This window comes from Sorex fumeus, unplaced genomic scaffold, assembly GCF_029834395.1.
Source record: "Sorex fumeus unplaced genomic scaffold, SorFum_2.1 ptg000063l, whole genome shotgun sequence".
Classification (NCBI taxonomy): domain Eukaryota; kingdom Metazoa; phylum Chordata; class Mammalia; order Eulipotyphla; family Soricidae; genus Sorex; species Sorex fumeus.
In genome coordinates, this window is record NW_026606120.1 from 43,755,601 (window position 1) to 43,770,720 (window position 15,120).

Genomic DNA, 15,120 nt, shown 5'->3' on the forward strand with positions numbered 1-15,120 from the left:
GGAGACCGCGGCGCGATGCACTGTGGGAGTTGTAGTTTTCACGGGTCTTGCGGTACAATTTGGTTGAGGCTGTCGGACACAGGAGCCTTGGCAAGGAAGAGGGCACTCGGGAGTGTGCTGGGACTAGGTCACTTTTAAGGACACGGAGGCTCTGGGACATCCTAGGACCTGTGCGCAGGTGTCCTTGCTCGACTTAATGATCTACGGGGCGGGATCTCCAGGACCCGCCTTCCCCGGCCTCTCACGGGGCGGGACTCTGCTTCCCTCCACCAATGCAAAGACGAGAGCCGCCATATTGAGTGTGGCTGACGGCGAGTCCGACGAGGCCCCGCCTCCGGCCCGGTGAAGGACGCGGGAGTGGGCGTTTCGGTCTCAGAGGCAAGCTGCGAGGGTCCCCGCTGTCATGACTTCGCGTTCTGTCACTCTCGGCATCGACCTGGGCACTACGTCTGTGAAGGCGGCGCTGGTGGAGGCCGCGCCGGATGACCCATCCGGGTTCGTGGTACTGGCGAGCTGCACTCGAGCAGCGCGGGCCGAGACGGCAGCCCAGAGCGCGGCGGCCGGGCCCCAGGTGAGGCAGCGCCCCAGAGCCGCGCCGCCTCCAGGAGCCCCCCCGGTCCCCCTTAGAGAAGCTCCCGGCCTGCAGCTGCCTGCTGCGGTCTGCTGCAGCTTCCCCTTCCACCCAGGAGCTAGCTTACTCCCTGACACCCATCACCCCACTTTCAGGCCTCTTCGGGGACCTTGATCGCGGCGCTGTGTGCCAGAACTCTGCCCTTGGGTTTCTGTACCCTGGTCTGCAGGACCTGCGGCCCGTGTACACGCACATTCAGGCCACCCGGCTCCTCACACCTGGCCTCAAAGTTAGGGTTCAGTTTCTTCTCAGGAAGAGTCTGGGTTTTCCCCGGGAAAGCCCCGCCAGAATTGGGCTTCAGCTGCTTTTCCCTTTGTTTTCTTTGCTCCATAGCATGCCCAGAAAGTTCTGAATTTGCTCTGTTCTCGGGGCAGGGTGGAAATTAAAAGGCAGAACCAGGTCTAACTGCTCCACTCTCATTCTCTAGGGGCCAGAATATGGACTGGGGATCTTAAACACTTGGGGAGCGTTGTCCCCCTGCCCCAAAGGCTAAGAAGCTGCAGAATAAAGACACCAGGACAGACAGTCTTTGGGAGAGAAAGGCAATTGACATGTTAGAAAAGAGATGAAAGAATCATTTTGTGTCTTGTGAGTGCTGGGAATGGAGAGTTACACCACAGTGGGTTCTTTTGTGACAAGTGCTTTTTGAAAAGGTTATTGATCCTGTGAACTGGAGTCTGTTACACATTTCCTGAAAAAAGGCAGCTCTATGCTCAGTTAATTGAAAACAGAAATTATGGGGTGGCGGGGACAGAGCTCAAAGGATTGGGGTACATGCTTCTGAGCCTTAATTTGTTATAGGTGAAGTAGGTGGTCCTCTAAGGCCCTTTCAGCCACAGACCTTGATGTTCTGAGGTGAGCTCCACTCTCCAGAACTTTGTTGTTTACAAGTCAACATAATCTGGATTCAGTGCTTTAGGGTTTAGAGTCCTTGCATTGCAGGGGATAAGGATTTCTGGAGGGGCTGGAGTAATACACAGTGGGCAGGGCGTTTGCCTTGCACATGGCCAACCTGGGTTCAATTCCCAACGTCCCATATGGTCCCCTGAACACTGCCAGGAGTAATTCCTGAGTGCCTGAGCCAGGAGTAACCCCTGTGCATCACCGGCTGTGACACAGAAAGCAAAAAAAAAAAGATTTCTGGAGCGTCGAAGCGTCGAATTTTCCAGAGGATTTTAGTACTCGATTGGGGCATAAGGGTACATGAGAATGATTATTTCATGTTGTTGTGGATGAAATGAAGGTGGAATGAAGGCGAAGTCGGGTCTGACTTTGGGGTGAGGGAGAGGCAGAAACAGAGATGGATGACTCAATTTTTCATGCTAATTTGGCATTATAAAAGTAACCTAGGCCAATTTCTCTTTCTTCTTTGGAGGATTGGGCCACACTGAGCAGTGCTCAAGGCTTATTGCTGGCTCTGTGCTCAGGATTCACGCTTGGCAGTGCTCAGGGCATCATGTGGGGTGCTGAGGATCGAACCTGGGTCGGCCGCATGAAGGCAAGCGCCATACCTGCTGTACTCTTTCTAATCCCCCAACTTGTCTTAAACGTACAAATTTACTTAAATTACCAAATATCTCCAAATTACTTAGGGACAAATATTACTTACACTGGGGCAGGGGAGATGATTCAAAGGGCTGGAGGGTACCCTTCACATGTTAAACACTATCTGTTTTTGGGGTCTCATATCTGCCACTGCATAATCCCCCAGCACCACCAGGTGCGCCACCCCCCCCCCTTGCACTAATTAAAACCAAATCAAATAAATATTACACAAGGATGACTCTTTTAGAAATACATGCACTGTAGCACTGTCCTCCCATTGTTCATCGATTTACTCGAGCAGGCACCAGAAACGTCTCCATTGTGAGACTTGTTGTTACTGTTTTTGGCGTACCTAACACACCATGAGGAGTTTGCCAGCCCCCGCTGTGTGGGTGGAATACTCTTGGTAGCTTGCCAGGCTCTCCTAGAGGGACAGAGGAATTGAACCCGGGTCGGCTGCAGGCAAGGCAAATGCCCGACCCACTGTGCTATTATCTTTCCGCTTTAAAATTCACTTTCCATCAAGAAAACAGTGATGTCTTTTGGGTTACTTCTCAGTTTCTGTTTTTGGTACTGATTTTGTCAGGGTACCAAACTTAGAGACATCCACTGGGATAGGATGTGATTTGGGCATCATATTCCGAGTCTCTTACAGGAATTTCATAGATCTAAAGAGGTGGTTATCAAACCTGAATTTCTATTTTAAAAACTATTTTCTCCCCCTTCCCTTCCTTTGTTATTACTCTCATAATGTGCATGTGTGGGTGCGTCGAACACCCATGTGACTGTGGTGCTCACATGTTTAGTTGTGGAGCTCAGTGACTGGGGGATGAGGAGAATCGCACATGTGCCCACCAGGTTTGGCAATCTCTGTATTGTGCTCTTTCAGTACAGCAATCATACATGTGTTTGCCAAGGGCCTCATTCCTGACCTTAGTGCTCTAACCTGCCCACTAGGGGGCGCATTGTGCTGCTTGAACATCCCATGAGTATGGTGTTCATTCCCATCTCAGGGTGCTCGAGAGCTACTAGGACTAAGCTCAGTGCACCTAGAGCTCACTGGGGGAGTGGGGGGGCGGCGGGGGGTGGGTGTCTCACAGTCCCAGGCTTAAAAAAATCAAACACTTAAAAATTATTAAAAATTTAAAAAATTTGGCATTGTGATTTGTAATATTGTTCATGAAAGGGTGTCTTGCACACAATCTTCCAACACCACACCCTCCACCAGTGTTCCTCCAAGACAGATGCTTTAGCAACTGCTGGATTGATTCCTTGGCCCCAAGTTGAAAAGTTTTTGTTTGCCTCCTGCTGAAGTTACTGACGGTTCGTGAGGTCACAGGTGATAGTTTTCTCAGCTCATGCAGTAGGGGGCAGAGCCTGGGCCATCCCTGCAGCATCAACCTGGAGAGTGGGATGTGCTGCCACATCCCCTCCTCTGGTCCTGCTGGGAGTAGGGAAGAATCCTCAATGCTGTTTCTGTCCAGGTCAGCCAGCAGGTCCCAGAAAGTGGCTGGGGGTGGAGGAAGATTTGGTTGCTTGGCTAGCACCCAGAAAATCCCTTGATGCCTCTCGGCTCCCCCGATTGTATGCCCCTGCTAATGTGTCTTTTTCTGGTTCCAGGGCCGGGAGCAGGATGTGAGTCGAATCATCCAAGCCCTAAATGAATGCCTGCATGCCCTTCCCCGGAAGCAGCTCCAGAAAGTCTGTGGCATCGGTGTGTCAGGCCAGATGCATGGAATCATGTTTTGGAAAACAGGACAAGGTATGTTGGGCTCTGAGATGATCACATGACGTTTCTTGTCACTGTGGAACTAGAATAGTGCTGCCGGACCCTGGGGAGGGTCACATTGTCCTGTGGGAGAACAGAAGGGCCTGTCTGCCTCTTGTATTGCATGCATGACTTGTGCCTCATGGGATGATTTTACTCACATGTTTTTGGGAAAGAGTGAGTGGTTTTTGATTCTCTGTGGTATTCAGTTTTTTCAGTTTTTGTGGCTTTACCAGTTTTCTCTTTATCAGGTCAGTAACTCAGAGCAGCAATACCAGTGACCACCAAGAGATTAGTGTAGCTGAAGGAGATACCAGGAAACTTGAATTTGAGCAGCAACTATGTGTTTAAGATCATCACAGATGTTTGTATTAATTTTTTTTGGCGGGGAGGGCACACCTGGCAATGCTCTGGGGTTATTCCTGGCTCTGTGCTCAGAAATTACTCCTAGTGGTGCTTAGGGAACTTTATGGGATGCCAGGAATTGGACCCGGGTTGGCTGAGTGTAAGTAAATGCCCTACCTACCTGCTATACTATTGCTTCAGCCACAAATGTTTGCAATTTTTAAACTCCAAGGCATCGTTTTCTCATGGGATCTGGTGCTCAGCACCATTTGCTGAGCTTCTGTCAGTTCACAGGTGACCTGCTTTGTTTGGGCTCCAGGTGGAGAATGCAGCCAGGAAAAGAGCAATGAACACTTTAATATGCCAGATGCTGGGCCAGGGACATTACCTGTGTGAGCTCATCAGAACTTTCCCAACAGCTTTATGATGTAGGTTACATAGCTGTCCCCACAGTGCAGAGAAGTGGAGGTTCAGAGAGGTTGGAATAATATGCTCAGGGAAGATGGCAGGAAGTGGTAACTCCAGTTTTGAACCACAGGGTTGTCTGACTTCAGATTCTGAGCTTTCAGAGGCCTCTGGGCAGGCCAGTGCTGCAAGAGGACATAATGACTCTCTGAAAGGAGCAACTTGCTCACGGTATCCAAAGAACGATTGGGTTCCTGTGCAGAATTGTGAGTTCCCTGTGATGATGAGCATTACAACTTTTTTTTTCTTTTTGGGTCACACCCAGCCAATGCTCAGGGGTTACTCCTGGCTCTACACTCAGGAATCACTCCTGGCGGTGCTTGGGGGACCATATGGGATGCTGGGAATCGAACCCGGGTCGGCCGCGTGCAAGGCAAATGCCCTACCTGCTGTGCTATTGCTCTAGCCCTGAGCATTACAACTTTTAAAAAATTATGAAATCTCTATAGTAGGTGGGGCTCTTGTCTTGCATGCTAACCCTGGTTCAGTTCCCAGAACTGTATGTGTCCTCCTTCCAGGTGTGAAATCCCTATACACAGAGTCTTGAGTAAGTCCCGAGCATGGCATAAATCAAAATTAAACCAATGGAACGACCATCTCCGAATGCAACAGCTATGTGTACCTAGGTCGAGAGGTCAACATGACAAATGACCTGGCACCCGAGCTGCGCAGGAGGAAGAGAGCGGCTTGGAACGCCTTCAAGAACGTCGAAGCAATAGCTAAGAGGACGAAGAACCTCCGGCTCCGGGCACATCTCTTTGATTCCACTGTTCTTCCTGCATTAACATATGCCTCAGAGACCTGGGCCCTACGCAAACAAGATGAGAACGCTATTCAGGTCTCCCAAAGAAGAATAGAAAGAGCTATGCTTGGAATATCACGTTTCACTCAAATGAGAGAACGAATCCGGAGTTCTGACATCGGTCGAAGATCAAGGATCAGGGACGCTGTCTCATTTGCCAAGGTGTCGAAAATCAGATGGGCTGGTCACGTAATGAGATTTAAAGACGACCGCTGGACTAGAGCTGTTACTGATTGGATTCCACGGGATGTCAAGAGACCGCGTGGCCGCCCACCTACCAGATGGTCAGACTTCTTCGTCAAGATCATGAACGATCGGTTTGAAGCCCTTCATGTTCCCGGAGCGAACAGATGCCATTGGGCTACACTAGCACGCGACAGGGACAAATGGAGACGTTACTGGCGCCCGCTTGAGCAAATCGACGACTAACGGGAAGTTAAGTGATAAGTGATATAAACCAAACCAACCCCCACCCCCCCAACACGAGCAAAACTATAGACATAAAAGTAGGGAGTCTTATGAACCAGCATAAACCCATGTTCCAGCTTTAGTAATATCAGCATTTGACTGCAGTTTTTTAAATTATTATATTTCTTATTTTTCCTTTGGAGAACCTGGCAAAAGTATTCTGCCTGCACGGCAGAGTCTGGCAAACTTCCCGTGTCGTACTCAATATGCCAAATACCAGTAACAATGATGGGTCGCTTTCTCCTAATCCTGAAAGAGCATTGAAATGGCTCTTTTAAAATCTCAGGGCTAGGAAGAAGGAGACGTTACTGGTGCCTGCTTGAGGAAATCGACGAACAACAGGGTTATCGTGATCATGATCGTGATTATTATATTTAGGGCTGGAGTGATAGCATAGTGGTTAGGGCATTTGCCTTGCATGTGGCCAGCATGGCTGACCTGAGTTTGATTCCTCTGCCCCTCTCGGAGAGCCTGGCAAGCTACCTTTGATGTATTCAATATGCCAAACACAGTAACAACTAGTCTCAAAATGGAGCTGTTACTGGGCCCGCTCAAGCAAATCAATGCACAATGGGAGGACAGTGTTTGTTTGTTTGTTTTAGTTTAGGGCTACACCTTGGAGGTGCTCAGGGCTTATTCCTGGCTCTGCTCAGGGATCATTCCTGGAGAGGCTTGGGGGACCATATGGAGTGCTGAAGATTGAACCCATATAGAATGCTTGTGAGGCAGATGCCCTACTCACTGTTCTCCAGCCTCCCTCGGTGTTTTAAGCCGAAATTGGATGATTTCCTAGGAGGGTGGAGGCTTCCAGTTAGAAGATCTGAACATTAGATTTACCCCTTTTTTTCTGGAAACTCAATGCTTTTGAATCCCTGGTGCCAGTTGAGTGGTGATTTGCCTCTAAGTATTGGGGCAAGGACTAGTGCTGAATTCTTTGATTCTCCCTAGGATGGACCTGGACAACTGTAGAAACAGGCTGTCTTTAATCCTAAGCATTGCCAGGAGTGATTGTTGGATGCAGAGCTAGGAGTAAGCCCTGAGCACCCAAACAAACAAACAAACAACAAAACAAAATGCAAAGGGAAAAAACTCCAAATACAAGTATCATTTGGTTGCCAGGGAGACATTATAGAAGGAAGGCACTTTCCTGCCTTCCATGTACCTGATTCAACTTTGATACCTGGTACCACATATGGTCCCTCAAGCACTGCCAGGAGTAGCCCCAGATACAGTTAGGTGTGACCTGAACCTTACAACTACCAAAAAATATATTAAAAATATAGTGTGTAAGGTGCTTGCCTTACATGCAGCTGACCTGGGTTCAATCCCTGGCACCACATATGGTCCCTCGAATACCACCAGGAGTTATCCCTAAGAACAGAGCCAGGAGTAAGTCCTAAGCACTGCTGGGTGTGACCCAAGAACAAACAAAAAAAAATTTTTTTAAATAGCCTCTCTGTCTGTCTCTGTCTTTCTGTTTGTCTCTCTCAGTGTTTCTCTCTGTGTCTCTGTGTGTCTCTTTTTGTCTCTCTCTGTATTTCTTTCTCTATCTCTCTCTTTCTGTGTCTCTCAGTGTGTCTGTCTCTCTCAGTGGGGATTGAGCCCAGGCACTTCACTCATGCAAGGCCAGTGCTCTTCTGCTCAGCCACATCCTGGCATGGTCTTTCCTCTTGTCTGTCTGTTATCAGGCTGATTGGGACCTCAGGAGCCACTTGACTCCAAGCAGCTGGAGCAGAAGGTCAGTTGGAGTGTTAGAGTTGACCTGTTGGCAGAGTCTAGGTTGTTATATGCTTTTTAAACTTCTTAATTTTGCTTTAATGAGAATAAATGTCCTTTTAATACTAAAACCTTTCCCAGAGAGGACAGCAGAGATCTAATGATTGTGGTTTGGTTGAATGCCTTCCTATCTGCCTGTCTCCTGGACCTTGTAGCAACCACACAAACCATCTCTACATCATTGGAGAGAGCTGCTTAATATTTCATTGTGTCAGCCCGTCTGCTGTCTTTTTTCGTTTTCTGTTTCTGGGAATGGAAGGAAGCCATCGTTTGATGATGATGATACCAGCCTAGCAGAGTCGAGTAAAGTCATCTTCGAGATCAAGTTGTTCTGATTTTTAATGGTGGTCTTAATTCAGTTTGGTTTCAGTATTTACAAAGATGCAAGGCTGTGCTGTGCCCCATGGGAGACATAGAGACTAGCAGATGAATCCCCCATTTTCCAGGACATACTTATGGCAGTTGGCATGACCAGGCACCAGTAACCGGAGTGGAGAGCTAAGTGCTTCAGCGAGTGTTCAGGGGAGCCAATTGGAGGAGAGGTGGAGGAGTGACTAGTGTCTTTTGAGAGGCCTGTGGTCACTCTTGTTTCCATATTCCATTTTCAGGCTCAGTATTAGCAGGAGAGCAGTGGGGATCATAAAGCAAGCTAAAAGGCCAGCAGTAGATGAGCGAAAAGGCTTTTGTAGTGTGCAGTAGACAAAGGATGAACTTGGGTACAAATAAAGACCCAATAACAAAGAAAGGGCAAATGGCCCTGTGGGAAAAATCGGCTTGGAGAGGCAGACAGTTCCTAGAGGAGGAAATATAAATGACTAATAAGAATATGAGAAGATGCTCAGTGGCATTAAGGATTAGGGAAATGCAGATGAAAACAAGGAGAAGCAATTTTCTCATCACTAGATTCTAAGAAATCAGCTTTGATGATGTCAAGACTTGGCAAAGGGGACAGAAAAATTGATTATTTTTAATGTTGCTGCTGCTAGCATGAATTAGCATAGCCAATTTGGAGAGCAATTTGTTGGGTCTTATTAAAAATAAGTTTGCTGCTATGACTCGGCAGCTCTACTACTTGGAATCTGTTTAGGAAAAATACTTTGACATGTGTGTTTAAGAAGGCATACTCCTTTACGGCTGCACTGTTCTCGTCCGGGATCTGGATTTTATAGTCTCTGAGTCTTGGCCGCTGATGGGATTACACGGCGCCAGGGGGCCAGGTGGTGGGTGTGACCCCCGCCTACTGGAATTTGGAGGATCTGGGTGGAAGATGCTCGACTCCAATTCGAGTAGGCTTGGAGGTCTCGGCCCCGGAACCCGCGTGGCTTTGTCCCTCTGCCAGTACCTTCATGTGTGCGGAGAGTGGTCTCAGCATGGTGGTGGCTGGTCCTGGAGGTCTTCGGCTGCCGTAGCCCTGGTCGGGGCGGGGAGGAAAGCTCAACCCGCTCCCCTCCAAGGGACTCCGGGAAGGAACACCCAGGCGCGGGGGCAGAGACTGCACTGTTCTCGTCCGGGATCTGGATTTTATAGTCTCTGAGTCTTGGCCGCTGATGGGATTACACGGCGCCAGGGGGCCAGGTGGTGGGTGTGACCCCCGGACGAGAACAGTGCAGTCTCTGCCCCCGTGCCTGGGTGTTCCTTCCCGGAGTCCCTTGGAGGGGAGCGGGTTGAGCTTTCCTCCCCGCCCCGACCAGGGCTACGGCAGCCGAAGACCTCCAGGACCAGCCACCACCATGCTGAGACCACTCTCCGCACACATGAAGGTACTGGCAGAGGGACAAAGCCACGCGGGTTCCGGGGCCGAGACCTCCAAGCCTACTCGATTTGGAGTCGAGCATCTTCCACCCAGATCCTCCAAATTCCAGTAGGCGGGGGTCACACCCACCACCTGGCCCCCTGGCGCCGTGTAATCCCATCAGCGGCCAAGACTCAGAGACTATAAAATCCAGATTCCGGAACCGCGCGGCCGCATTTGCGGCCGCGCGGCATCTTATTATCTCATTCCTACTTTGGACAAACTTGCAGGCTATCGAATGTAGCCTGCCCACAGGGCAGAGTCTGGCAAACTCCCCGTGGCCTACCAAATATGCCAAATACCAGTAACAATGATGGGTCTCATTCTCCTAAAGAGCCGTGAATATAATCTCAGGGCTAGGATGAAAGAGACGTTACTGGGGCCTGCTCGAGGCAATCGACGATTAACAGGATGATGAAATGAAATGAAATGAACTCCTTTACGGCGTGCTTGCTTAGTGTAATGGAACAGTGACATTTAACTGTAGGGGGTTGAATAAATGTTGATATACCCATGCTGTAGAATGAGAAATAGTAATTTTTAAAAAGAATAAGGTTCATGCATATTGACATAGAAAAACTCAGAACATGTTTTTGAGTGCTAAAAACAACCCCAAGAAAACTAATGACAGCACAGTCCTCTTTGTTTTTTCAAAAACAGACGAGACTATGACTACTGGAATAAATTAAAAAAATGTAATAAAGTGTTGAAAGTGTGAATGTATTTATTATAAGTATCTAATTTTATTTATTGGGGGCGATGGTTCGGGCCACATTCAGTGGTGCTTACTCCTGTCTATGCTCAGGGATCACTCCTGGTGGGTCTGGGGACCATATGGGTGCTGGGAATTGAGACTGTGTCTGTCGCATGCAAGGCAAGCACCTTACCTGCTATACTATCTCTCTGGTCTCAATATGATCACTTTAGACCCAAAATATGCTCAGTGATGAGAGGTGATGAGTCTTTATTGGGGACAACCAGGCAGATCTTTTGCTTTATCTGTAATAGTTGAACATCTTATATGCAAATTACATTTACTGTGAAATTTAAAAATATATATACACAAATTTTTTCTAAATTTAGACTCAGTAACAGCAGGAGAGTAGTGAAAGAAAAAAAAGTTAAAAAAAATCATTATTTGAAATAGACTACCTGAATTTGAATCCTGGTTCTACTAGCTGTGTGACCTTAGGCAGAAGTTTCTTACTTAGTACTTCAGTTTTCTTATTCATAATTAGGGATAAAGATCACAACCAGAATACAGAGAGATCAGGGAGATTAAATGAATTAACATTTTAAAGGTATATGCCTGATATATAGTACCCAATATATAGTAAAGACCCCCCCCTTAAAAGAATAATATCCAAGTGTGTGTGTGTGTGTGTGTGTGTGTGTGTGTCTGTGTGGAGACAATGATGGTCTAATATTTTTTTAACTGGATCAAAAGAATTTTTGAAGCATATAAAAAGGGTAAAAAAGCTTCAGAGATCCAGTTTAAAGGCTGGGATAAGAATTCCAGCTTTAGGGGGCAGAGGGTGGAGCTCAGGCTTTGTCTGCAGCATGCAGGGTACCTCAGCACCTCCAGTTGTAGCTGCAAACCAAAAAGAATTCAGGCTGTAGAGTCATCAAGATATCTCAGGGTGCTTAACCCCTGCAGAGGAGGCCCAGGTTCATTCCTGCCACAGCATGGTTCCCCTCCTGCACAGAGCAGGGATTGGCCTTGAGCACTACCAGGTGTGTCCTCCAAACCAAGAACAAACTAAAGACTCCCAGCTTTAGCCGAAAAGTAGTGGTGATGGTAGTACTGAAGTGCACTCCTGCTATTACTCTGCATTCAGCAAAAATTGGTATATTTTAATTTAAAAAAATTATACAGTAGGGGGCTGGAGCTATAGTACAGCGGGTAGGGTATTTGCTTGCACACCGACCCCGGTTCGATGCCCAGCATCCCATATGTCCCCCCGCACCCCCCTCCCCCCGCCAGCACCACCAGGAGTAATTCCTGAGTGCAGAGTCAGGAGTAATCCCTGTGTATCGCTGGGTGTGATCCAAAAAGAAAAAAAAATTAGACAGTAAATGTGATTTGCATATAGGATGTTCAACTGTTACAGATAAAGCAAAAGGTCTGCCTGGTCTTCCCCAACAAAGACTCATCACTTCTTATGACTGAGTGTTTCCTGTTTCCAAAGTGATCATATTCGTACCAGAGAGAGAGAATAGCAGGTAAGGCATGCAGCAGACCCAGGCTCAATCCCCCTCCTTTCCTATGCACAGCCCCCACAGCCCCTTCCAGGGGAACTCTGCTGTGCTTGAGTTTCCTGCATTTGTAATGTGCCTCCTTGCTTTGCTCACAGCAGGTACCCCACTCTGCTCCCTTGCTCTGACTTGTGGCAGTCAGGGGCTTCCAGTGGGGATTAAGAGGGGATCTGCCCTGGTTCTCTTTTCTGACTTAGTTGTCAGCTGATCTGACAAATAGTTTTATTTTTCCAGTCTAGGCAGGTGTAAAAAGGTTGGAAAACTGCATGCAAAGATACTAGTTCAGTTCCCCAGCACCTCATATGGTCCCCTGAACCCCTCCAGAAGTGATCCCTGAGCACAGAACCAGGAGTAAGCCCTGAGCACCACCAAATATGGCCCAAAAATTGACCAAAAAAAAATCAAGTTGAGGAATACTATTAATCTCTATAAACCTGTCACTGTCCTCCCGTTGTTCATCAATTTGCTCAAGCGGGCCCAGTAATGTCTCCATTTTGAGACTTGTTGTTACTGTGTTTGGCATATTGAATACGTCATGGGTAGCTTGCCAGGCTTTGCCGTGCAGGTGAGATACTCTCGGTAGCTTGCTGGGCTCTCTGAGAGGGGCGGAGGAATTGAACCCGGGTCGGTCAGGTTGACTGCGTGCAAGGCAAATGCCCTACTGCGGTGCTATCTCTCCAGCCCAATCTCTATAAATAGATTAAAATATTATTTTTAATATTAGTTTTTAAATTAAGATACCACAAGTTGCAAAGTTATTCATAGTTAAGTTTTAGACATACTATGTTCTGATAGTATGAATCATCAGTGTCAAATTCCTTCTACCAGTGTCCCCAGGTTCCTGCCCACCTCCCCACTTCTACCCCCTAGCCTGCTTTTATCTTTTTTTTATTATTTAAATTTATTTATTTATTTTGAATACCCATCCCTCCACCAGTAACCATTTCCCACCACCACGGACCCCAGTAACCCTCCCACCCCCATTCCATCCCCATCCCACCCTGTCTCTGTGACAGGGCATTCCCTTTTGTTTTCTCTTTCCTATTGGGTGTTGTGGTTTGTAAAAGAGTTAAGCCTGATTTTCAGGAAGAAACGTTGGAGAATTTACTTTCCATTGACCTCTATATATAAGAAGATATTGCACTTACACAGCCGCGTGATTTGCAGTAAGAGTCCTGGTTCCTGCATAAGCGAGCTATGCTTGTAGAGGCTCATGGTCACCAGGGTTCCCTCTGGAGGAGGCGGGATGCGGCACCTACCCCATCTGGGACTTCCCAGTGATCTCGGCTCTCTTCGAGACCTGGAGCATTCTGTGGGAGCTGTGGAGCCCCCTTCCCCACCCCCCCGCGGTCTTTTGTCTCTGTGGCTGTGTGCTGTAAAGATGGCGCTGGGGGGCGGGTTGTGCCTAGCCCGCTTTTAATGGGAATTTATAAATCTAAAAAAGTCCCATGAAACCTTTGTCCTTTGCCCTTTGCCCTGTATGTGAGTCTGCCCTGTTTGTGGGTCTGCAATGTGAGTCCTCAGAACTATCTCCCCAGACTCCATATAGTCTCTCTTCACATTGTCCAAAACCTGTGATTTATGCAGGTTTTCAAACTCCAGTTTTGGACTTAGTTATGGTAGAAGGGAAGTGGTGATTGTAAAGCAAGATTCAAAGAAGAATCAAACTAGGGAGAGTAGTTGCTGATGAATATAGGTACATTTAAAGAGTGAATAACAAAAGGACAAATGACCTTGTGGGAAAATGGGCCAAATATCTGGAGAGGCATGATTTCTCATGTTGTCTAGTTGTTTTCATTCGGACTTTCTCAGAACTTCTCTTGTTACCCTTGACCTCCTTCCAACAGTCTCACATTCTTTCCTTTTCCCTTACAAAAGTTTTCTTTCTTTCTTTCTTTCTTTCTTTCTTTCTTTCTTTCTTACTTTTGGGTAACTCCTGTGATGCTCAGGAGTTTCTCCTGGATCTGCACTCAGGAATCATTCCTGGTGGTGCTTGGGGGACGTTATGGGATGCTGGCAATTGAATTTGTGTTGGCCGCGTGCAAGGGAACTGCCCAGCCCACTGTACTATATAGCTCAGGCCCCAAGTTTCTTCATTACAGTTGTGTATTTGCTTGTTTACATTATATCTTTATCCCTAGTATATAGCTTTCATGGAGGCAGTGACTTTTTCTTACTAGGCTTTTCTAGACTAAATGACTAAAATATATTAGACTCTTAGTAAATAGTTCAATGATTCATCCATTAAAGAACAAGTGGATGTTTCATGACCTGGAACTAAGCAGGAAGGTCAGCTAAGTCTGTGTTTTTGGTTCTTCTTGTGCTTAGAGCTCTCAGGCCTCCTGGGCAGTGGACTGTCCTTGGAAAGCAGTTGCTCAGCCCTTTGAACTCTCTCTGGTCAGATTCTTATCTCATGTTCTTTGATAACTTTGCTGATCGAATTTTTCTCTGATACAAAGTTCCTGATACAGGGCCTGAGACAGCACAGCAGATCAGGTGCTTGCTTTGCACACTGCTGGCCCTGGATTCAGTCCCTGACCTCCCATATCTTTCCCTGAGTACCATCAGGAATGATCCCTGAGTGCAGAGCCAGGAGCAAGTCCTGAACACTGCTGGGTGTGGCCAAAAAACTAATAAATAGATTTTTAAAAACTTTCTAATAACTTTTCTTAATGTCAGCATTTTTCTTTGTCCTTGTCTTCTCCGGTCACACTTGGTGGTGCCCAGGGCCTTCTCTGGGCTTATGCTTTGGTGTTGCTGCTGGCTATGTTTAGGGTACCATATGGTGGCAGAGATTGAATCTGGGTTTCCAGTGTGCAAAGCCCTTTGAGTTATCTCCCCGGCCCAATGTCGACATTCTTTCCCCATTCCACTTCAGTGATTGTGCTTATATTATAGGGAGATATGGAAAATATCCAGGTGTTGACTAGGAGAAGAGAGAACAAAAGATATGTAAAGAGGTATTTTATCTTTCTCAAAGACTATTGGAAAAGTGTTAGGACCATGAACAGAACAGAGACGGTAAAGTTCCATCCCTCTTGTTCCTAACATGTAGAGCTTTCACTTTGTGTCACGTACTATTGTAAATGCTTTACATGAGGGAACTCAGTGCACACAGCTCCACACAACACACATGTGTACAACCCAACCCCCAGCTCTAACTCTTCCCTGGCTACTACTCCAAGAGTGAAGTAGGCACACAGGAAGGAAAGGTTGCCAGGACCTGGGAAACAGTTACACGCATCCTCTGCTTCTAGACTCCCGGGTAGGAT

General features: G+C 47.3%; 1 protein-coding gene across 1 annotated transcript in view; it reads left to right on the forward strand.

Moving 5' to 3' along the window:
* Positions 1–336: 336 nt before the first annotated feature.
* SHPK (sedoheptulokinase) overlaps positions 337–15,120 on the forward strand; it is a 32,071-nt gene continuing 17,287 nt past the window's right edge. The window contains exons 1-2 of the mRNA XM_056127438.1: positions 337–571; positions 3,797–3,938. Coding sequence (XP_055983413.1) covers positions 404–571; positions 3,797–3,938 — 310 coding nt within the window. The 5' untranslated portion in view covers positions 337–403. The remainder of the gene's footprint in view (positions 572–3,796; positions 3,939–15,120) is intronic.